Source organism: Lactuca virosa, chromosome 6 (genome assembly GCF_052849685.1).
Source record: "Lactuca virosa cultivar CGN04683 chromosome 6, Lactuca_virosa_CGN04683_v6, whole genome shotgun sequence".
Lineage (NCBI taxonomy): Eukaryota > Viridiplantae > Streptophyta > Magnoliopsida > Asterales > Asteraceae > Lactuca > Lactuca virosa.
The window spans coordinates 266,641,123-266,666,636 of record NC_136431.1 but is presented as its reverse complement, the minus strand read 5'-3'; the positions used below and the strand labels follow the sequence as shown (position 1 = coordinate 266,666,636).

The 25,514-nt window shown below is 34.2% G+C and overlaps 2 protein-coding genes across 4 annotated transcripts; both read left to right on the top strand.

Moving 5' to 3' along the window:
- Positions 1 to 615: 615 nt before the first annotated feature.
- LOC145119980 (uncharacterized) lies at positions 616 to 4,884 on the top strand. Its single transcript, XM_079055763.1, has 9 exons — positions 616 to 867; positions 1,050 to 1,237; positions 2,604 to 2,785; positions 2,902 to 3,186; positions 3,285 to 3,343; positions 3,484 to 3,520; positions 3,609 to 3,680; positions 3,910 to 4,234; positions 4,325 to 4,884. Exons 1-9 carry the CDS (start codon positions 753 to 755, stop codon positions 4,688 to 4,690), a joined length of 1,629 nt encoding a protein of 542 aa, XP_078911889.1. The 5' UTR covers positions 616 to 752; the 3' UTR covers positions 4,691 to 4,884.
- A 10,305-nt stretch (positions 4,885 to 15,189) lies between these two features.
- LOC145119604 (uncharacterized) lies at positions 15,190 to 19,587 on the top strand. 3 transcript variants are annotated; one of them, XM_079055282.1, is made up of 3 exons: positions 15,190 to 16,230; positions 16,374 to 16,534; positions 16,625 to 16,869. In XM_079055282.1, exon 1 carries the CDS (start codon positions 15,313 to 15,315, stop codon positions 15,955 to 15,957), a length of 645 nt encoding a protein of 214 aa, XP_078911408.1. In that variant the 5' UTR covers positions 15,190 to 15,312; the 3' UTR covers positions 15,958 to 16,230; positions 16,374 to 16,534; positions 16,625 to 16,869. The 3 variants fall into 3 exon arrangements, 2 of the variants coding, with proteins under 2 accessions (XP_078911408.1, XP_078911407.1); XR_013713906.1 differs by adding an exon at positions 19,455 to 19,587 and having other exon boundaries at positions 15,191 to 16,534; positions 16,625 to 19,349; XM_079055281.1 differs by having other exon boundaries at positions 15,190 to 16,534.
- Positions 19,588 to 25,514: the final 5,927 nt, after the last annotated feature.

The following is a 25,514-nucleotide window of genomic DNA, read 5'->3' as shown; positions in this document are numbered from 1 at the left end:
ATGAGTTATGGTTGTTTAAAATTTTTCACAAATTACAAAATTTTAAAAATGTTGCTGAAAAGCTGAAATTTTTCAGCTTTGATAGTTCAACCTTGAAAGACCGTAACTCATTGAATATAATACCAAAATCAATAAAATTGTAGTCTAAATTCATCTACAAACTGTAAATTAAACGTTGAAAAAAACCGCGTGTCGATCTGATCTAAAACGAATGAGTTATGATTGTTTAAAAATTTTCCAGATTACAATTTTTTTTTTAAATTGGGTCCAATCGGTTCTAAACCCGGTAAAAACCGGACCAGACCGAAAAAAACCAGACCGGTTTTGATTGATTCCTAGAACCGAGAACCGGCCCGGGGGTCCAAAAAAACGGTCCGGTCCAGTCCGGTCCACCGGTCCAAATGCTCATCCCTAATTTACGAAGATTTATCTAAAAAATATTGTCCAGAGAAATTAAATAACGTTATTATATAAATAAATGAAACATATATTTTATGCGTATAAATCAATTTTTTAATATACATACGAACGAGAGAACGAGAGAGTGTATTTAAAAATAAAAAAATAAAACAACGTTTAAACCCTTTATGCCACGTCTCCGACAGTTCTAATATCTACACCACATTTTTCTCTCTCTTTCTCTCTTCTTCATATCACTTTTGTTCCACTCACAATTCCAGGGTTGCAAAGTATTTTCTGACGCTGCAGTGTTGATAATTCGTTCAAACTCTTCGAAAGAACTTTTAATCACAATGCAATCAACCAAGAACACACTCCCATTTGCTTTTCTGCTTCTTCTTGTTGCTCTGTTCTTCGTTTTCGCGAATGGCGAACCCTATTTTTCTACCTTCAACACACCCACTTCAGGTACTTCCTTTTATCCCCCAAAACGTTTGGATTTAACCCGTGAAAGTTACATGGGGTTTAAGCGATTTTGCAAAACTATTGTTTCATTATCTACAGTTTGTTCTCGGTTTTCCTAAACCGATTTTACGAAGTATCGAGATCTGTGTTGCTGTTGCTGTTGATGATTATTATTCTTTTTGCAGGAGAAAATCAAAGGGGGGTTAATGATTTTTTGGAAACTTGGGGAACGAAAAGGTTACTCGCTGAAGAACAAAATGATGTGAATTCATCGCTTGTGTTGGCTGAAGAAAGAACAGCAAGAAAAGATCCACTCGATGGTTTAAAGAAATACAGAGGAGGATGGAACATTAGTGAAAAACATTATTGGGGTGTAAGTTTTATTTATTTATTTTCAATTTTATGCATACAGCGTGCTTTCTTTGACTTAATTTGATCTTCTCAATGCTTTGCTTCATCATTGAAACCCATTAACCTGATATTTTTGGGGCCCAAGGGAAGAATAGTGAAAAAAAATCCCAGAAATTACGCCTAAAGAACCCATTAATCTGTTTGTTTCTTGGGAAAACGAAGATAAGGTTATGTAATTTAATAATTTATGCTTATTCTTTTACTACGTAATTAAATTGGTTTTCTACTTTTCTTTATGCGTTGCTACTTCAGTTAAAACCCATTAATCTGATACATTTTGGGAAAAAGGAAAAATAGTGAAAAAAAAACCCAGAAACTATCTAAGATTTTGTAGGTGTAGAGCCTAGAGAACCCCATTAATCCAAGTTTTTTTTGGAAGACAGGAATAAAACGGCTTTTCTCCTTAAAAAATCAATGATTATCTGGTAAAATACATTTATTTAGATTTGCAGGGCTAAAAAACCAGAATTTAATGGAAATAGCTTTAACACAAAATGATTTTGGATTTAGTTTTAATTAAAGATAAATCCTTTTAGTAGGCTAACTCTATTAATTGGGTCTCATATTTAAAGATTTAATAATGTATCCTTGAGAAGAAAGAGTAAAAATTGGTCAAAAACAGATATATTAATTTCAATTTATCCATTAAATTAGATTACAAGGGGCAGAAAACAGGTTAAGTTTATGTGCTTGTATCAGTAGAATCAGAATTTCGAAATTTGAATTTTAAAATTTTGCATATATTTAAAGTCAAAAGGAGCAAGTATATTATTACATAATCCCTCTTTTAGCTGGCAATATAAAAAAAAGGGGGACTTTGAATAAAGGACACGGTGTGAAGCTTTGGTCCATATCCTTGAATATTAAACTGACAATATTTTGTAAATCCAACATGTGGACATAATCATTAATCAAATAATTTAAGAATCTCTGTTTCATACTATAACGTTAAATCGTTATAGATCGATAGTGTCTCATTTAAATAATGATAGTTTTGTTCCAAACCACATGGATTTATTCATTATTCTACTTGCTACCATCAACATTAATTGGAAAAATAAACAAATTTTCTCTTTTTTGGTTTATAATCCTTGTTTCAAGCATATTTGTTGGAAAAAAAATGAATTCGGAGTTAGAAAAAAACTTAGTTTATTTGATGAACTTTCACCTTAATATTTCTTACAAGAAATAAAAGGATAACTTTCTTTCCTAACACGAACTATATTTGTACTTTTACTCTATCATGAACTTCACAAATCCATTTGTATCATAGGGGCATATATGTAATTTGACCATGTGATAATTTTTTTTTTTTTTTTTTTTTGCAGTCTGTGGCGTTTACTGCTGCACCATTCTTTATCATGGCTTTAGCGTGGTTTGTGATATTTGGGCTTTGCTTATCACTGATTTGCCTCTGTTATTGTTGCTGTACACGAGAACCATATGGCTATTCCAAATTAGCTTATGCATTGTCTCTAATTCTCCTCATCCTCTTTACAGTTGTTGCAATGTACGTATTTTTATTGTATTTTGTGTTCATATATTTATTTATTTATAGAGTGATAATTTTATTGTATTTGATATGTTTAAAGTAAAAACTAATGGCTCTTGTTGGATATTTTTCAGTGTTGGATGTGTTGTTTTATACACGGGTCAAGCAAAATTTCATCATAGTACAAACAAAACATTAAAATATGTTGTACATCAAGCAGATACAACTGCAGAGAAACTTAGGAATTTATCAGATGATCTTGCTTCTGCAAAGAAAATAGCTGTAGCCCAAGTGTTCTTACCTGTTCAAGTCCAATCAGACATTGATGAGATACAGACAAAATTGAATACAACATCTTATGACCTTTCAGACAAAACTGAAGACAATCAAGATAAAATAGAACATGTTCTTGATATCGTGTAAGTAGTAATTGGCTTTAAGATGCAATAACTCTTCAATTTCACCCTTTTTTTTTAAACATATGTCGTTATTTTTATGAGATTGTGTGGTTTTGTAGGAGGTTAGTTCTGATCATTCTATCTGCTGTGATGCTCTTCCTGACGTTTATTGGATTCTGTAAGTTTCCTTTTGGATTCTGTGAAAAAGACGTAAATTCCCTTGTCATTCTCATCATTGAAAATTGCATTACAACCGTAGCCTTGATACATTGTTAGAACTCGTTTATTTTTTTCTTTGATCTTGTTTTTGCTTTGCAGTGTTTTCGATCTTTGGGATGCAATGTATGGTTTACACGTGAGTTAGATACTTAATGTTTAATTTTATCGAATGAATATCATCCATTTTTTTATTGAATTGAATGTTTTGTTCTGAATCATTGTAGCTTGGTGATTTTCGGATGGATTCTTGTCACGTTAACCTTTGTATTATGCGGCGTGTTCCTTGTTCTCCACAAGTAAGCCTATTTTCTTACGCATATAGCAAGCAAAATTGTTCTTTTGTGGGATAATTAGCAACACAATTTCACTTCGTTTGTAATTTCGTCATTGAATTTTACTACTTTCGTAATTGGCTACTCCTCAAAATTGATTATTTTTTGTTGATTTCCCCCAATTGATGAGGTTGAATGATTTGTATAACAGTTTTCGATTTGTAATTCTTACTTCATGTTTATGCTCAATCAGCGTGACTTCAGACACTTGTGTCTCGATGAATGAATGGGTTGAGAACCCAACTGCTCATACGGCTTTAGATGATATTCTTCCATGTGTAGACAATGCCACAGCTCAAGAAACTTCAATCAGGAGCAAAGAGGTTACTTCGCAATTAGTCAATGTCATCAACCAAGTTATCACAAATATCTCAAATATTAATTTTGCCCCAAATTTCACCCCACTTTATTTCAATCAATCTGGGCCGTTGGTTCCACTCCTTTGCAATCCGCATAGACCTGATTTCACTGATCGAGTTTGTGATCCTAAAGAAGTCGCATTGATCAATGCCACTCAGGTATATTGGTTACAAGAATGAAAAGTTTTATCACCTTATAACCAATGTTATAATAAGTATATTGCTTTTAATCTTATTGATTTATGACAGGTATATAGTCAATTTGTGTGTCAAGTTTCTCCAAGTGGCATTTGCACCACCACGGGCCGCCTGACACCGGATTTCTACAGCCAAATGGCTGGCGGCATAAAGCTGAGCTATAGTCTCTACCTCTATGGGCCTTTTCTAGTAGACCTTCAAGACTGCACTTTTGTGAGACAAACTTTCACTGAAATCTCCCATGAATATTGCCCGGGTCTCCGGCGATACAGCAACTGGATCTATATCGGGTTGCTGATGGTGTCACTAGCGGTGTTGCTGTCACTTGTGTTTTGGGTTGTTTATGGAAGAGAAAGAAGGCACCGGGTTTACACCAAAACACTCATTGCAAGAACAGAAATCGATAAAAGTAGTTGAAAAGTATGGTGTGTACTTGAGAGGGTTGTCAATAGTTTGGTGGTTGTGGGTGGTGGAGGATTCGGTTATGCTATTTTGTTCTTTCTTGTATGTGTTATTTATGGTAGTTAGTAGCGTGTTATTGTACATCTTGAGTCGTGTTTGTTGTTATCTTTAATTTTATCTATTGGATATATTATGGTTGTTATCTAGTATATGATATTATTGATCATCAAACTTCTTCTAATGGACTTAACTCTTAAGTGCTTAATTTGATTCATAACTCACTAGCGTTCCTTGCAATCATTCCAACCCTTTCAAACTACCGATTCATCACACATAATGCAATTCAATACTTTTCTAGTATTTTTAATTTGTTGAACCCAATTCCACAGTGAGATCACAGTTCTATTTCTTAAATTCTGAATTTGTTCTTTTGGCTTACAATCCTTATAACCACTTATGGATTAAGTGATTCTTCATGTTTTGCATCCAATTCAATATCAATGTATCAATTCCTGATTATGAATATCATCTTTACATAATTAATTACCATCAAACTATATTGAATCTCATAAATCTACTAAATATCCCCAGATCCATTTTTTAGCACTTGATTATCCATTACCTTGACAGCTATGTCATGGATCACAAACTTGGATGGTAAATCAACAATACAAAATCATGTGACACGAGACCTAAGATTCTCTAGTTATAATGAGTATCACATCATTTTAACTAAAACTTGAGTGAGGTGTTGTCTATGACACTTTCTCATGCCGAAAGACTATTAACTTTTCATGAGAAGCATGAGATATATATTTTTATAAAAACAGGTTTTTGTTTTATTTAGTTAAAACTTTTAACTTGTCCTTTTAAAAAATGATCATTTTTAAACACTTAAAATTCATTTTTTATAGAACATATTTTTAATTGCCAACATTGTTTGTAAAATTAGTTTGTTGGCTTGTAAGAATTTTGTTTAAGTTTCCAAAATTATTTTTAGCAACAAAGTAAAATAAATAGAACACACATGTTGCCTCATCCCTATGCATTTTTTCTGTGAGCCATACATAGTCTAGAGACAAAATAACCATATGGATTCTCATCTCCCACTTGCTTTGTTATCAATTCTTGATGCCCGATAGAACTTCTTAAATCTCCAATATCCATGGACCTTGTTTGGTAGTCTTGAGTCTTCTATTATATTTACTATTCTAGTATAATTTCCTAACTAATCAATCACAATACAACTAAAAGGACATAAATTATAAATTAATAATAATAAATAAAAGGCATGCATGTCACAAAATTACAATTTCAAAACAATCGAAAGTAACCATACAAACATTACAAAAATAGGTCTAGTCGAGGCAAGATGTTAACGTATCCAGACAATTTGAAATAATTATTCAATTAAAAATGTATTTAAGCATTTTTGTGACCGCAACAAAGTGCCATAAATACTCAACAACTTTAGTGACAGATTTAACTGTCGTTAGAAACCCATCTAACACTATTTTAGCCTATTAATAAACATCATCACCATTAGCGACAATTATTCATCTTGTTGCATAAGCATGACTGCCAAAAAAAACATGTTTTTAAAACAATCATCTCTAATAAATGAATGTTTTTTTTTTGTCACTTGCCACTCTCTCGTTCAATTTGTCAAATGTCATTTTATAGTTATTTTGAATTAATTCTTTTTCCAAATGTCATTTTATGAGTTTTCTATTTTATTAAATTTCATATAATATTTTAATGTAATAATTGCAATAAATGTAGTAACAAATGGATATCAATTTCATTAAATAACTTACCTTTTAATTTCAAAATCCTCAAAATTAAAACTCATTAATTTTTTTTATTTATTTAAATTATTTGTTTAAATTTAAAAGATAAAAAGCATTATAATAATTCATTATTTTTCTTATTTTCTTATAACTTCAAAGTTCTCAACTATTTTGACCTTTGTATTTAATTTTTTTTTAATTAACTCATGTGATACATAGGTCTTACAACTAGTGTTTTCATTAAGATTAAAACATATATTTTAGCACTACACTTTGATCTTTGTTTATAAACCTTTTATGTTATTAAACCAATGCTAACAATCATAAACATATAAACACATTATATATTACTATTTTTTTGGTTTTCATGCCAAAACCATCCAAATAACTTATCTACTAATGAATGAAAACATATAGAAAACAAAACCATAAATTTTAGAAACCATTTTTTATTAAAATCGTGAACATTGTGTATAGATCGTACACACAATTTTCCAATTAATGTGTAGAAGCTACGCCTCGTAATTTTCATTAAAAAATTGCTACTTTTTTGTGCAAAAAACATTAAATAATGTATGTGATACTACTGTTGGAATATGATGATACATTAAAACAATTAAAGCATGCATCGGAAGCAAATATTTTATCCTAAAATAAATTCAAACCGACTCATGTTTGGACCTAATAAAAATAACAAAAGTACAAAAAGAAATCCAAAATCAAGTAAATTTTTTGAAACTGGAAATCAAAGAGACTACGAGTCCAATTGGGGACAACGCACACTAGTCTTCACTCTTCTGTTATGTTAAGAGATTAGGGGGGTGTTTGACTTATCTCAAACCAAAAATCATTTTTGGAAAAGATAAAAGGTAAAACATGTTTGGTAAAAACATTTTAAAAGCTATTTTTGGATTTTGGATATAAGGAAAACTGACTTTTTAAAAAAGTCAGAAAAACCTAACTTTTTACAACTTTTCGAAAAAGGGCTTTTAAAAAGGCCGCTTCTTTAAATTTTCAGCTCTTGTCGCCCTTACATAGGCTGGACTGGACCAAAGTGGCAGATTGGCCCAAAGAAAATATCTACACATAATAGTTGGACCGAGAATGATGCCTCATCTTCCTGTTGATGTCTTGGGCCGGCCCTGATTTTGTGATATGTAGAAATAATGTGCTTCATTTAGCAAAAGAGCTAAAAAGAGCTAAGAGGAAAAATAAATAACTAATCATCTGATTATGAAAATGCACATTGAAGTTTGTTTTAGCGAACAAAAGCCTTTTGTGTTCATCCACGAAATCAAGTGCTATTAATGTAAATGCCAATTTTAATCTCGTTTTGTATTTTGCATCGATAAAGATTGGGTAATTAACTTGATGGCTCTATGACATTCATGCGTTGGTCCTTACCCGACTGGAAAAAAAATCACAATTATTTATGTGATATCACATTTTAAGCTACTATATTTCAATTTTGAAAGATCACATTTAGATACATATTAACATGCAATTTTGAAAAAACATAGCAAAATTAGACCATATTCAATCCCATTCTATTTATAGTTACTTTATATTCCGTATAAATTGTAAAATAAAAAGACAACTCCACTCTATATTATATTTTACACAAAATATAGAGCTATGAATAAAAAAATCTAAATTTAAAGTTACATTATTTATAAACTTCACTCTATATATTATATTTTGCACAAAATATAGAGCTATGAATAATAAACTCTAAATTTAAAGTTACATTATTTATAAACTTGATAAATAGAGTTCAACTTTTACATGTCATATAATCGATTGAAATAAAATTTAACATTATTTTTTTAATAAAACATGGTTGAAGTCTTCAAAGATTTCCAAAATATAATTATCTACTCTAATAAATGAATAAATAAATTTGTTACATGTTATACTTTCATTCATTTTGTCAAATGTCATATTGTGGTTATTTTAATTTTTTTCCCACATGACATTTTATGATTTTCTTATTATTATTAAATTTCATATAATATTTATATATAGTAATTGTAGTAAATGTAATAATAATAAATGGATATAAATTTTATTTGCACAAAATATGGAGCTATGAATAATAAACTCCAAATTTAAGGTTACATTATTGGTAAACTTTGAAAATAGAAATCAACTTTTTCATGTCATATAAATATAATGGGGTTCAAATAAATTTTAACACTATTTTTTAATAAAATATGGTTGGAGTCTTCTAAGGTTTCCAACATATAATTATCTACTCTAATAAATAATTAAATATATTTGGCACATGTTATACTCTTATTTATTTTGTTACGTGTCATTTTGTGATTGTTTTATTTTTTTCCACATATGACATTTTATGTTTTTTTTTTCATTTTAATAAATCAACATAATATTTATATATAATAATTGTATTAATTGTAATAATAAATGAATATCAATTTCATTAATGCAAACTTTCCTTTTAATTTCTAATATTTATGACATTGTAAAATTTAATTTTGACTTTGATTTTATGCTATGTACAAACAAGTCCTTGAACAATTAATTTAATAACATAATTTACAACAAATTATATTGGGTTGTAACATGTTTATTTTTTTTTAACATTTTAAGAGTTATAGACTATCTTAAATATTAATATTTTTTAAATTTGATTTTACTTTTATAGATTACATTCATTGTTCCAAATAGAAACAAACTGTTAGTTTTAAATATACATGAAATAGAAAAAAGGTTAAATGTCATTTTAGAAACTTTAATGTCCCATTTATTATATTTAAAAAAGAGGATATTAAGTAAACTTCCATTATAAATAAGTTTTTTTTAAAGAAAATAACAATTTTTTGATTTTTGAAAAGTGACTCCCAAATTTTGCATTCCCGATTTGATCTTCAATTTTCAGAGTTTTTTTTTTATTTTTTCCAAAAAAATTACAAAGAAATTTCTTACTTATGTCCGAAATGTCCATTTCAAAATGTTTAATGTCACAGTTTTTCAATCTAATGTTTGATTTAATGCCCTAATATTATATATAGTTCACATTTAATATTTTTTTTAATTTTTTGTTAGATTTAAGTAAAAATGATTTTTTTTTATTTGAAACTCCAGAACTTTTCATTGGATTTTGGATTATTCTTAAAATTTATGAGTTTTTAAGACAACCAATAGCTGGATGTTGTATTCTCCAAAGTTAAAAAATAGAGATTGATTCAAAATATTAATTTTAAATAATGACTATAAATTTATCAGTATGATATTTAATATTGTATTCAAAAACGTCTTTAGAAACTTATGATTAAGAACAACTCTTTAAAATATATATCATCAATTTTATTTTATTAATATAGATTGAAATATTTATTTATTAATCGTTTCGGTCATTTTGAAATTTACTTTAAAAATGCGTATCATTTAATGCAATAGTTTTATATTTGTTTTTATGCATTTTTATTTTTATGAACGTTTTTCTATCTAATTTGTCTTATCATATTTCAACCTATGATGAACTTTTATAAATCTCTAAATATTATTAAAAGAGAACACTTAATTCTAAACTGAAGAAATCAGAGCCATTGATTGTATTTCAATCCTATATTTTCCACCATCGGATGTTCTGCTGACATCATCCTTAACCAATGTATCAGTGAAACACAGTTTGTTAGTCATTTAATATGTCATCGTTACCTTCCTTCCTCATCACCAATAAATGATATAATAACTATCGCCAAGAAAGCAGGAATGTAATTTGAATTCATTTTCCAATTTTGAAATGACAAATTAAAATGCAATTCACCTACATTTACAGTATGTATCGACTCATTATCATCTATTTGATTTCCGGTGAGTTTCTTCCCTCCCTGAATTCCACTACGTATTAGAGGAGTTATCGGCCGACATTCCCAGCTCTCTCAACTTCATTACATTGTCTACATGTTTCTTTCCACCACCTACAATTCTAAATCTCTCCCATCCAGGTTCGTTTTCTTTCTTTCGTTTTTCCTAAACGTTACCCTAACCCAAACCCTGATTAATTAAGTTACCCAAATGTTCTTTTTTCCATATGAAATCTATTTTCTATTTTTTCAGATTAATGGAGAAGAATTTGAAGGTTTTCATTCCTTCAGCAGATGTATAGAAGACCTCGATGGTATTGAAGGTTCAATAGAAGAGGTAATTAGGTCCTCAATTTAAGGTATATTTGCTCCTTTTTGGTTCTTTCATTAGCTGACCATGTCGTCATTTTTGAATTGATTGTAAATACTACCATCGTAGGGTTACAAGTTTTTTTAATTTTGTCTTATTTTATCTTGAATTTTTTCTCTACACCCTAAGATATCAAATTTTTACACAAGCTATTAAAAACCAGAGGATGAAATTTGAAGAAGAAGGATATTTGGGTAAAAACCACTTCCATTTTTTCATGTTTGCAGTGATTGATTGGAGCTTATAAAGGAACGAAAAATTATATGGATGTGCTTGGTGATTGGAAAAACCTTTTTTTTACCTTTCTTGTGTTTTCTTATTCAGATCATATTATTTACATATGCGTTGTTTTTTTCTTAGGGCTTTATTGTATTTACAGTTGCATTGTAACAGGGGTTGGATGTGGATGGATTCATGGCTGCGACCACAGAACTTTCCGCTGGTCCACTTACTTATAGGCCTCGATTTTGATAATCAAGAGGTATTCTATTGGCAGATCACTTGAAGGAGCCAGTGTAAATGAAATATGTCCAAAGACAGCAAGCTGAAAGGGAAAAAAAGGTATGGCGTGCACTAGATTATAAAGACAAAAAGACTATCAATTAGCTTGATGCTTTGATTTGGTTTCAGACAAGCATTCGGTTTTCATGATTTTGAATCTGAGTTAGGTTGATTTTATTACTTTCCTATTTTTCTTTTGCAAGTATGAATCATTTTGTTGTTTGATTTTGTTCTTTTCCGGGGATGATTTTCAGTGAGGAAAGCTATGAATATTGAGAGGTCATAAAAGTTAGTATAATTAACATATGTTTCATACATTTATGTTCTTTATTTATTTACTTATTGAAAGTTAATTTCTTTTGCAACTTGATGTTGCAGGAGGGATGTCAAGATTGTTACATTATGAGAAGCACATGGAGCATATTGATGAAAAAGCCCAAATTTCTTTAAAGTATTTCTTGTGGGTGGGTTGATAAAGGGCTATGTGATCTCGACTTTTGTAGTTATGAAGAAGGTAAGTTTAAAAGATATTATAGTTTCATCATTAAATAATGGAGAGATTATTACAGAATGAATTTGATTATCCTGGATGTCTTGCTATCTATAAGATGAAAAAAGTGTCTCATTCTATTGTGATTGGAAGAATTCTTGATTATGCCATATCTTTTGTGATTGGAAGAATTGGGCAGGATAAGCATGGAAGTGATTTCCATTGCATGTAAGCAAATAAAATACATGCTAATTTTATATTAACTTTACTTTCTTAGGTAACGAGCATGTTTCGTGGAAATTGAATTATTATTATTAATTTGAATTATTTTATGTATTTGTGGATGGCTGTGGTCCTGAGCAGAAAACACCAACGTCAGGCTACTGTTGCGCTTTATTTTCCTATTTTTTATTTCTTTATGATTATGTTTTACGTGTTAATTAGTAAAATGATTAGACCATCAGGAAAATGGAGATGATATAGGCTAATAGAAATAAGAAAACTTGAAACTGAAATTGTGTGAAGTGATATCAATACATGAAGATGATTAGCTAACAATTGAAGGAGAAAATTGTGATATGTTACTTATGGGGGTTGAAAAACAATAGACAAAATGTATTCTGTTATATATAAAAGAAACCCAAATCAAGGTTATTTTTCACGTTGCCATCATTTATTTTGCTGGGAATTTCAGGAATGTGGTTAAGAATGGTAGTTGATTTATCTTTTTTCCATTTTTTATTGAGTTTTCGTTTCGATTATTTAATGGAATTGTATTGTGTAGTAATGATGTTTTGTAATTCCATATCATACACCTACTGGTAATCACTCAAAGTTTAGCTTAGGAAACCATTACTGCTAACTAAGGTAGGATGATGTACCTTCTGTACAGTGGTGAGTTACATTGAATTTTGAGTCATAGAGAAATTTTGGAAGTTCTGTTTCATAATAAATAATCTTTGTTTGATATTTTTTTTAATAAAGTTAATTGTTGAATCAAGGGTATTCTTGTCATTTTATACCTTCCCAAAGATAGTTTCTTTTATGTACAACAGAGTTCATAAAATAGCGTTGCATTTAAAAAAAATTACTTTTTTTTATTACTTTTAGATGATAAGGAAAAGTTTTTTTTTTTTTTTTTTGTATATTGAAGCTCATTTGTAGGACTGCTTTCTGGAAACAAATTTCATTAATAGAATCGAACTTTGGAAAAAAAAATCATTAGTATCATCATACTTTCAAAAAAATTACTTTGTGGATTCTTTTTAGTTGGATGAATAAATGGTTACGTAGAGTTAAAAAAATGAATAAAAATACATGATATTTTTGGTATATGGCTGAAAATAATTTAAAAAATAACAATTCTTTGAGTTGAGAAGATTTCATATTCATGTGGATTGGATGGAATCCTAAAAATGAAGCAGGTTATGTTGTTTGAGGCTTGAAGGGTATTTCGGTCATTTTTCAGAAAATAAGGATGTGTACAATTTTTTGGAGCATGTTGCTTTTGTAGTTATTATCCAGATGGTAGCATCTTTTGGAAGGTATGCATCATCATTTACAATTTTACCCTTGACTTTGATGAAACTTCATCATTTTTTTGTTGCACTGGTGTTGCAGGAGTGCTTATGGCTATAAGTTGTTGCACTGCAGTGAGAAAGTTAGCGTAAGGCCGTATTGCTTGTGGTTTATTCACAGCGCCGATTAATGATATTTATTGTAGCTTTCTGGACTTATCATGCAGCCTTATAACAATAGATAAATTGCATCATTTGATACTTGAAGCTGGATTTGAAGATGTTTTTTTGTTTCATTTTGATGGATGGGCACTTGATTACTATGTATAGATGTAAGGGATACTTTTACACTTTCCCGATCGAACAATTATATTGCAAAAAGAATACAAAAAGAGAAAGGAAAAATAAAGCCAACATCAACGATCTTGCCACTCTTGTCCCCATTACAATCTAATGTTAATACCCATTAGTATCTAAAATCTAAATACAAGTTATTAATTAAATTATAAATTATTTTTTATTGGATTTTATTGTTTATATGATTAGGTTGTAACAATAAGGCATGCGGCAATCAAGAAATACAACCCATCATTGGTATATTTTTGAAAAATGATTAATGCATTGAATATAATTATTAATTTATTATAGATTTCGTATCCTTCATCTCAACTGTTGCATTTGGTGAACCAACCAGAGAGAACTAAGTATGAATAGTTTGACGACTGTTTTAGTCTAAAAATATAAAACATGGTGTGAGAAAAGAAGAAAACCCATTTCTTTTGTTCTCCATTCATATTATCATCTCCAAAATATTTTATCTTAAAATTATAGCCAACAAATTGGCATCAAATCCCTGTTCAATCAAATGATAGGCATTTTAGTAATTTCAAAAAGTTTCGGTCTAAACTAACTAAGTATGAATAGTTTGCCAAGGTTAATTTATAAAAAGATGATTAAGGGCATGTTGAATTTTAGTAATCTGGCAAAGTTCAAGTCTAAACTTACTAAGTATGAATAGTTTGACAAGGTTTCAATCTAAACTTATAAAAAGATGATTATGGCATTTTTTGTTATTTGACAACGTTTTAGTATAAAAATACAAAATATGATCAGAGGCATTTTAGTAATTTGACAAAGTTTCAATCTCAACTTGCATGTGATGTTTTAAAAATTTCAGACTAAAAGGTTTCTGCTTGAGAAATTGAATTTGTATCGCAACCTCATTGTTCTAGATCTTATTAATATAGGTTAATTGATTTTCCATCGATTGTTAATAGTACGAAGAAAGATAGAAATGGTTTCATTTTTATCTTCTCCAATAAATAAAAAAGGATTATATAATCATTTGAAAGTAGAAATAACTGTTGACAGAACGTAGATCAGATATTCATAACAATATATATATTAGTTTTAAATAACCATTATGATAAAATATCTATATATGTAAATTATTAAATTTTTGAGAAACATTGATTAGTTATACATTTATATGTATTTTTTTATATGTTTCCGGCGTTTTACGCGTTCATAGTTTATATATATACTCAACTTTATGAAAATCCTTAGTTGCAAATCGACAACGATATTAAACCACGATCGTATAAATTAATCAAACGTTCACGTAATTAATAAATTAATATAAGATATAATTGATCTTATAAATAAATCTTATACATTTTAATATACATATAGAATATAGAATGTCAATGTTGCTACATATTTTTGGTATTTATGTTGCATTTTATGGAATTAACGTCGTGGGGTCCACATGAAGTTCCTCAGCTGGAAGCAGCTGCACGCATGGCATATCATTCGTCCATTTGCTTCGCTCTCCACCGTTCGATCATAATCTTGTTAGAAGGAAAACAAAAAACCCTAACCTAACCATGGTTAAAGCCTATTTACTTAACTTAACCGAACTAAACCTATGTATCCTCCGCTAATCAACCCCTAGTTTTCCCATTAATTACAAACATACCAACTTTCCTTTTCCCACTCCTATAAATTCGACATCGAAGCAGAGCTATGTTTGCCCAATTGAAGGCCTGAGGGCCCTTCAGTAAAAACACACTCTCCATCTCCTTCTCGTTCTCTTTCTTCTCTCTCACACATAACACCAAAAACACACACTTTCTAATGGAGACGTTTTCCAAAAAGTCAAGGAAACCGGTGTTGCCGTTAGCGTCGACGTTCCACGTCCACCGTTCAATTTCTCCGACCGGTAGATTTGGTCGTCATTCGTCGGCGTTTGCTGCTGATATGACATCGCCGTTTGCGTCGTCGACGAGTTCCAGCTTTTGTTCATCTCCTTCTTCAAGTTACGTCTACAGTCGTCCGTCTTCTCCGACGAGAGTTAAGCTTCATGGTTTTGCGTCGATGACGTCGTCATCGGTGAGAGTCTCTATATCGAGTAGATCTGGATCTCCGAATCGGTCGATGACGGTGCCGGTGGCTCCTCGAAATCAAGTTGTACGGAAACCAAGTTCGCAGAAGACGTGTTTGTGTTCGCCGACGACGCATCCTGGATCGTTCAGGTGTAGTTTACACAAGAACTACAACACTAGTAATTCGATGTCGTCATACTCTCCGAATAGATTGAATGCTCGAAGGTCTGCGATGACGAACTCGCTTGTGCGAATAGCTACTGCTGAAGGAGGTGATCTGGTTAAGAGAGCTCTCGCTGCCTTGATCCGCCCTTCGTCGCATCAGCAACGACGGAGATTGGCTTTCGAACCGAGACCTAGTCGGTTGTCGATCATGTCCAACGCCGACGAGTTATGAAAATATTATGCTTGAAATATCTTATGTTGCGCAGTCACAGGTTTTGGTGCTATTACATCCATCAGTTTTCAGTTTTAGATCTCGCTATGGTGGCGCGAAGGTTTTCCGGCGAAACCTGGTTCTACTAAAATTCGACGACATAAAATCTTTGGACAAGAAGGATGAAGCTTATCAGCAATCGAATCAAACCGAAATCTCCTTTGTACACAGAGATGATAGTAAATGGTTGCAAATTTGAAGGACATTTTGTTACTAATATAATTAATCAATTTGGTAACAGAATTAAAAAAAGATCTTCGAATTTGAGTTTTATCTGTTCTCCGATTGGTTCTTTTTGTTTTCAAGAATTTTATAAATTTGTTCCTTTCGTTGTCGATGAAATTTAATTGATTTGTTCGTTTCATTCATATTCACAGCGTCAGATTCAATGACATATGTCTTCATTTTCCGTAACGCCCGTCAGGTCACCTGTTACGTCATACCCGTCGCCGTGAGATTTGCTAGTGAATTGCAGTGTTGTGCCGTTATTCGTAACAGATTTCCGTCTACTTGATTTTCCGGCGGTGTTTCGTACAAGGTAATTAAATTTACTTCCTTTTTTCTGTTATATATCAATTTGATTTATTTTTTATGATGTCGTTAATGTTTTTTATATTCCCTTTCACAGACGAATGAGAGCTCTATGGATGAAAAAGAAAGGCAACGAAAAAACAAAAATGAGTATATTTGGTTAAAAAGATTGTTAAAAAGGCTTGAAATTGGTTAACGTGACCCCAAAAATAGAATTGTTATTGTCGCAAAAATTGAATTCTCATAATCACAACGTAAACAAGGTGTATAGAATTGGCAAGGGGCTTTGTAGAGGAAATTGACCTTTGGCAAAGCTTTGAACCTTTCATTTTTTGGTTTTTATCTCAAGAACTTCAAACTTGGTATCCTCTATCTAATTCGGATAGGAGAAACACTAGTAATATGCTCACTAGTGGAAGCACACCGTTAGGGAAAAAGCATTAGAGATAGGATCAACAATAACATTATTGGTAGAACAATAACATTATTGGTAGGACTATCAAAGCCCTCGTTACTATCATACAAGTAGTGGACTATAAAAAACACTAGAGATAGGATCAACAAAACCATTATTAGATGTGACTATGAAAACCTTTATTATTCAACCCATTGGCATATCAATTCCACAAAAACAACCCACCACTTCCAACTCAAAGAATAGAATAGAATGATGTCTTGGAGTTAACAAGGATACCTCCCCCTCTTTTTGTCATGACTCTCACCCACCTAAGAGACTACGCGACTACAAAAAAATCGTTAGAGATATGATCAACAATAAGAGACTATCAAAACCTTCGTTACTATCATACAAGGGACTGTTGTTGATTACATGTCAAGATTTATCAAATTTCACGTGAAGTGAATCTTTAATAATCATTTATTATTTGTTGAAAATCCTATAGTTTTACTTGGCTAAGAGTAGCAAAGAAATAATCATATATAGGTTCGGATCTGGTAAAATGGACCTTAGGTAGTGTTTGGTGAGTGGAACAGAACAGAACTAAATGGAAGAAAATCATTTGATGAGGTGTTTCGTATGTGTAGAACAAAAAGTCAATGGAACAAAAAATTAGTCAATAAGACTAAAACTTATAAATTTTATCCCACCCAAAAGGGTGGAACCGAGTTTGACAAATGAAAGCAATTTTCACAAAGACTAAAATGCTCTCTTCTTCTATTCTCTTCTCATTGTGCAAATCATAAACAAGAACATTTTTTTTCTATTGCTTCTCCGATCCATCTCTTGTTTGTGGGTTATGATTACAGAACAAAAAAAAACCATGGACATCCATTGAATTCAATGTTATCTTGGCTAATCAACAGAACACTTCAAAATTATCGAAATTAATTTTGTACACTACCTTTGTATTTGATTTTTTAGTAAATCATTTGACCACCAATAATCAATTTAAGTTTTAGAATTTTGGCAAATTTGGTCCCTCGTACTTTGGGTGTATGTTTGATACGCGTACGAGATCGCTTTGGTCGTGGGGGGTTTAACCACATACGCTAGGCGTACGTGGGGCGTACGTCTGCCTGGGTCAAACCCTAATTTTTAGGGTTTGACCCCTATTTAAACATCATTATAGCCTTTGGACCTCTACTCTCATCAGTCTCCATCCTTCATTTCGTCCCACTGAAACCCTAATTCATCCTTTGAGAGTTCTTGAGCTTTGAAAGTCATTTTGGGGCATTTTTGTGTGTATTCAAGAAGAAAGAGCTTGGAGACCAAGCATTTGTTGAGGTTGAGCTTTTATATCCTGAGTCTTCATCAACTTTGCGAGCTAGAGAAGGTATAAAGTTTTTACCTTGATGATTTATTTTGATAGTTAGAGATTAGGGCCTGTTTGTGAGCTTTATTTGGTCCCATGGGTTCTCCTTGTGAGTTTGGGCAACTCCGGGGGTTAGATATGTTATATCTCAGCCTCTTTGTTGTTCTTGATGCATAAAAATGTCATCTTGATGGTTGTTATTGGTCCATGCAAGAGTTTGAGTTCTTATTATGAGTATTGTTGGACAAAAATGGATGTTGGGTTCCATTAAGACATGTTAAGGGTTAAAGTTGCCAACTTTATGTATTAGAACCCTAACAACTAAAAAGATATGAAAGTTGGACCTTAGGGCTAAATGGATTAAGCACTAAATGGCCTAGGGTGGCAAGCAGCCCAGTACGTTGGGCGTACCAAGTGATACGCTGCGCGTACTGGCGGTCACGTACGTCGAGCGTACAATGTGTACGCCTTGCATTAGCTCTTTGTGGGATTTTAGACTTTGGTTGGGCTTTAGACTTTTGGGTCTTAGTTAGGTTTTGGGCCTTGGACTTTTTAAAGTATGAGTGGGCCTCAGGATTCTGTTATCGGGTCTTAAGTTGTATGATTTGGGCATTGGGGGCCAGTATTGTGTTATTGGGCCAAGTTTGGTTAGGACCATTATGGGAAGGGTAAAATGACCTTTTATCCTAGGAGTTTGGGTTCGGGATTTTAGACCTACGGTTATGGTTTATAACCTAATTTTGATTAGGGTTATTTGTTTGTGTTTAGTGTGGGAGCTTCCGGTTCTGTAGTCGAGCATCTAGTTATTTATCATCAGACTGAGGTGAGTTCTCTCACTGTATCCATGGGTCGAAGGCACCATGTCGGCCCATTATTTGTGATATAGGATGTTAGCTATCTCTATGGTATGTGCATGAAAGACCAGGATTTGGCCCCTGACAATTGTATGAAAGACCAAGATGTGGCCCCTGACATATGTATGAAATACCAGGATCTGGCCCCTGACACCTGTATGGAAGATCGGGATTTGACGCTCGGCAAGAATTACTTGTAAGCCTATGATTTAGCCCATAACACTAACTTATTTATGTATGGTATGTGGTACTTGGGGAAACTCACTAAGCTTGTGCTTACAGTTTATAATTTTGGTTTCAGGTACTTCTGGTACTAAGGGGAAGGGCCCGACGTGATGACACAACATTCTCCCATCACTGTTTTCCGCACTTTTTGATATTTTTACTCTGATAATTTGACATTGTTACTATGTGATGGTTTTGGAACAATTTGATGACTGTAACTCTTGTTTAAAAATGAAAAAAAAAAAATTATCATGGTTTTTGGGTCGTTTCAACTTCCATATTGCAAATAGGACAAAGGGTAGAAGGGGCATCCACACCTCCATAATCGAGATTAATAAGTTTGTCCATTCTAACTCTCCACACCATAATATTAACCTTACGGGGCAATAAATTATTCCATCTAGTTTGAGTATCAATAGAAGGAAGGATGCATTTACCAATCCATTTTGTTAAGTGAGCAACTGAAAACTCACTAGAAAGGTCAAGATTCCAAACCCATCTATCTTCATGATCTGAAAGCTCCACATTAGCAAGAAGATTATACATTTCCTCAAATTATGATTCTTCCTTTCTCTCTCTCTATCTATCTCTCTTTCTCTCTCCCCCCCCCCTTATGTTGCGACGTCATTTCCAAACCAAATCCACACCCCTTTTACGATCAAGCAACACATGTCAGATTCAAGTTGATACAACCGAGGAAAAAAGTAGCTAAATTGCAATATCCAATCCAACAATCCTTCCAGAACAGAATAGAAGTACCTTTACCAATTCTTTTTTCTGAAAACTTGATCCGATAAGATCTGTTTTTCCTCCAACCTCGACGACGGAGCAATGATCCTCACCCATGGAGCCGAACCACCACTTTAGACCTACCACCACCGAATCCACTGTTGTCACCATAAATAGCTTTAATGATCTTAACCCAAATAAGATTATGATTATTTAGGAACCGCCAACACCATTTTTTGCAAAAGAGAAAAGTTCAACGCAATCAAGCTTCCAATATCCAATCCTCCTTTATTGAAATCAACTAGCATCAAATGCCAATTAACCCATTAGATTTTTCTTTGCCCCTTTTGGATCCCCCCCAAAAAACTAGCACGAAGTGATTCCAAATCTTTTGCAACTGCAACATGTAACAAAAAATCAACATATAATACGTTGGTATGGATCTAAGAATGGATTTAATTAGCACCATACGACCACCAATAGAAAGAGTAGACATCTTCCACCTTGATAACTTCTTAACCATTTTCTCCGATATAAAGTTCCACCCTACAATTCTAGACATATTTTGACCTACGGGTAGACCAAGGTAAATAAAAGGTAACTTTTCAAGTCTAAAACCAACAACATGAGCACAAATCACCACCTCTTCCCATTTAACACCAAACCCATATAAATTTGACATCTAAAGATTTATCATCAAACCAGACACAAGGTAGAAGCCTTGGAGGAGAGTAACAATATTAGAAATATTCCTTCTATCCCACTCCCCTAATAAGATCACATTGCCAACATGAAAGAGGTGGGAAATGTTAGCAGGCTATCTTCCCATGCTGACACCTTTATACAAATTATCTTTAATCGTGTCTTCAATAGCCACGTGTAGACCTTCCATAGCCAAAATAATCAGGAATGGAGATAAGGGATGACCTTGTCTAAGACCCCTTTGAAGTTGAAATTCATCAGAAGGACTACCATTTATAAGAATAGAGGCCCTAGCAGAATTAAGACAATAATTAATCCAAGATCTCCACTTAGTCCTAAACTTCAAAAATTGCATAATTTTATGTAAGTACTCCTAACTCACCGAGTCGTACGCCTTGGCAAAATCAATCTTTAGCACCATCATCATATTTAATTTTTTCTTATACCAATTAACAACTTCATTCACGACAAGCGGGCCATCAAGGATTTGACGGCCTTTAATAAAGGTCGTTTATTCCTTACTAACCGCTATATCTATCACCTTAGCTAGACGAAGAGCAAGGATTTGAGCCAAAATCTTGTATTGGATGCCGATGAGACTTATAGGCCTAAAGTCATTAATTAACATTGGGCTGATGACTTTAGGAATTAGAGTAATAAATGAGGAGTTGCAGTCTGAAGGAATTCTCGAATTGGAAAAGAAATCAACCACACACTCAAAAATGTCGCTCTTCAAGGAGTCCAAATACCGTTTTACAAACGTGAAAGTAAACCCATCTGGTCCCGGTGCCTTTTCATTACCACAATCCCAAACCGCTTGTTTAATTTCCTCCAACGTGAAGGAAACCTCGAGCTGTTGAGCCAAAGAAGCTGAAAGCTCCTTAAACCGAGAACTTTGAGAAACCAAAAGGAATGATTTCCTGTTTCAAAAAAATTTCTTTGTAGAAAGAAAAAAAATTCTAATTTTACTCTTCTAGGCTCCGTAATCCACTCACCATCTATTTTCACACCATTTATAGAAACTTGTCTTCTCTTCTAGTTAATTACAACATGGAAGTATTTAGAGTTCTCATCACCTTCAATGCTCCATTTAATTTTTGCCTTATGGGAAACAACAAGCATGTTTTTTTCTCCAAATGGAATTTTTTTTTCACGAACGTCATTTCTTTCATTAAGAATCACCTCCGAACTACCACCTCTATCAATAATGATATCCAACTCTGTTAGCCTCGAGAACAAATTTGACTTGCTGTAACACCGTAAATTTTCAAACAAAATTTTCATTTAAAAATCACATAATTCTCATAACACATTTCACAAAAATTCCATTTAATTAATTGACAAAACACAACTCCACAATTATTTAATTAACAATCCAGGATCCTCAAAACATGACTCTTTCTCTGGTGTGTACAATCAAGCTGGCGCCTTCCCGCGATCCTGATAAGAACCTGAAACACATAACACATAACACGGTAAGCACGAAGCTTAGTGAGTTCCCCAAAATACCACATACAACGCATTAGCCACTCGAGGCTATAACTCTGTAAGACCCTCCGGTCTATGTGTCTCAGTGGGACCCTTCAGTCTCATGGCTCGTTGGACCCTCTGGTCCGGTCTCATTGAGGACCCTCCGGTCTCACAGCTCGTTGGACCCTCCGGTCCGGTCTCAGTAACATTTACTAGTTCCATGCCTCTATCGCCTACCACTTACTAGTTCCATGCGTCTCGTGGTCCTTCCCGACCAACGAACCGACCCACTCAGGTCTAAAAACATCATACTGAACCCATTACCACCCAGAATGAAATCCATCTGAAATCTAGAATCTCATTTTGCCTACCCAATGCTCAAAAAGAGCCAAACTTGAACTCGAGAGTCTGGTTCAACAGCAGAATTGGAACCACTCATATCCAATCTGATACTCAACTCAAAACCCGAGATCCGTGAATTTTCGAATACATTACTTCTCCAATCCCTTCCGATTAATGATAATCCCTCCCTAAAATCGCAATATAACGATCCCCAACCATCACGGAGACCCCAATCTCGTCCCTGGTCCGGCCACCAGGTTCCCGAAGACTCAAGTGGTAAGGCTACTCAAGCCTAGGAACTCCTCTGCGTCATACTCTGACTAGTGAATACCACAGCTCTCCGTTGAGTAGTATTATCTCTTATGGACTACTGAGTGCTACGGTTTCACCCCCCCCGGTAGTCTTAGAGCGCTCCTTTATTGACTCATGAATGCTACGGCTCCCCGCAAACTTACGACACCTTCTCACTGACTCGTGAATGCTATGGCTCCCCGCAGTATTACAACACTCTCTCACTAAGCAGTGAATACTACGGCTCCCCGCAGTATCACGACACTCTCTCGTTGAATAGCGAATACTACGGCTCCCCGAAGTATCACAACACTCTCCCGCTATTCGGTGAATACTACGGCTCCCCACAGTATCACGACACTCTCTCCCACTGACTCACCATGGGCTCACTCCATGGTTTCTCCTGATAATCCCAAGCGATTACTCCCACCCGGATTCACTTGCTCTCTTATCACCCCATAATCTCATTATCAATTCATCACTAAACTGAGTTCACTAACTCATGCTCTGCACCTTATCATAGATAGGTGCTTACGCCCACCCAACATATACACCACCACTCCTGATGTAAGTTCTCGTAGGCAAGGCACTAGTCTCAGCACAGATACACCCTTAGACAGTCCCACTCCAGCGACAATTAACTGCTGGGTTCCTAGTGGAACAAAAATCACTCGGGTACCTCGATACACCATCACAACATCTCATGATATCTTGCCTCCACCACTGATCTTCCACTTACGCAACTCGAAACCTCGAAATATTCCCATCTCACAAACTAAAACACGGAGAAATCATCAACGACGAAAAACACGTTGACGAAAATCTGAAGCTCCACCCTCTATTGATCACTTCCCATACGAACTACTCATACCGACTCTGAAATCAGTTGACAATACAACTTCTACCCCTTCTTGGAGTATATATCACAATCTACACCTATACCCGCTAATCTCAGCTATCGCACCCTGACTCAGCGACTCAACCGCCTCGAACTCAACGTTTGCCAACCCGAAAAATACCTGGTCACAATAACTTCTCTGAACAACGGCCACCTGCCATGGATTCACTCATCCTTTCATAAGCACATACACATACATCATCTTGCCTCGAACCTTTCCTCTTCCACCAAATACCCAAGTCTCATGTCCGCACAGCAGATCTCTATATCTGGTTCTCTACCCACACTTTGAACAATCTCTGATCCTCCCAATAGAATACCCAGTTCTCCCCCACTCAGGGTTCGAACCATCACCAATTGGTATACCAACAATCTACTCCAGACTGTTTTACCAGGTACATTACTTGACTCTTGGAACGTACCTCGTAATCACTCAATGATCTTCCCAATAAAACCAACCAACTCCCAATACCCCGCGACTCAGACAGGAATCTCGGAATCCTCCCAACGTGATTGCCTCTAGTCATCTCGAAGCTCCAGACCGACACACTTCCGAATACCCCAACTGTTCCGAATTAATCCCGACCCTCGGTTCGGAAATAATACACTATCACGCACCTCGTCTCTGAATCCTAGAACAGCCTCCCACCGCGGAAATCATCATAAAGCAAGAGACCTCACTCTCACAGTCGATACATAATGTAGGCAACGAGGGCCACTGCCCCGATATACTCCTCTTGAACACCTGGAACTGCTGCTAAAAGTATGCCTCCCTCAATAAGGTACCTCCTTGTTCTCTTCCATCTTAGTTCCACTAATGGCTCTCTCATGGTATGAACATACCTCGCAGCAAACATACTAACCAAATACTTTGGCGAAAAGGTTGCAACCCTATGCTATCCCATGGGTTTACCTCCAAACTCTGAAACCGGAAACTCGTTATCTCTTTTGCTTCTCCCCGAACACGGGGACAACACACCTCTTGTCATAGAAGGTGACGTCTCATCTATTGATCGATTGCTTAACTCAGACCGCGATCCTCCAATAAGCATCATCTCTACTCGTTCCTGAGTCTTGCGACTCCAATTGGTATCTCACCAAAAATCTATCGGAAGCTAACTTGATTTTCCCACTTAAGGTATGCTCCAACGAAACTCGCTCGACAGGGCCCTCTGGCCCCATACTCTATCACATATGATCTCAATCTAATCAATCACAACGGGATAACTGGTAAAACCAAAAGCACTAACCGACACGAACCATGGTACTCGAACCATGTTATCTCCTCTTAATCTGCTACTTAGAACCTCTGGTATTCTCCCTGTTTCGAGTACGGGTCCTCTGCTTTTAGTAGTACGGGCCCATACTACCTGCCACATCTACCCATACTTTCCACACTGACCAATCCCAGAGTTCCTAAGTAGCTGATCAACCTTATCGATCACCAATCCCGTTAAAACCGGTCGCTCCCGAGTGAATACTCTCTTTTATCAGCGTACTCAACTGACTATGGTCACCCGCTAGGCTCTTCCTAGGTTCTCTCACTTCTCTGCCATCAGCTGCTGAAGAACTGTCACACCCCCAAACCAAGGATGGCGGAAACGTCCGGGGGTGGATGACTTCATGTATAGTATCATTACAACAATTGTAATAGTAATTGAAGCAAACACAACCAACATATATATAATTGAAAAAGTGACATCA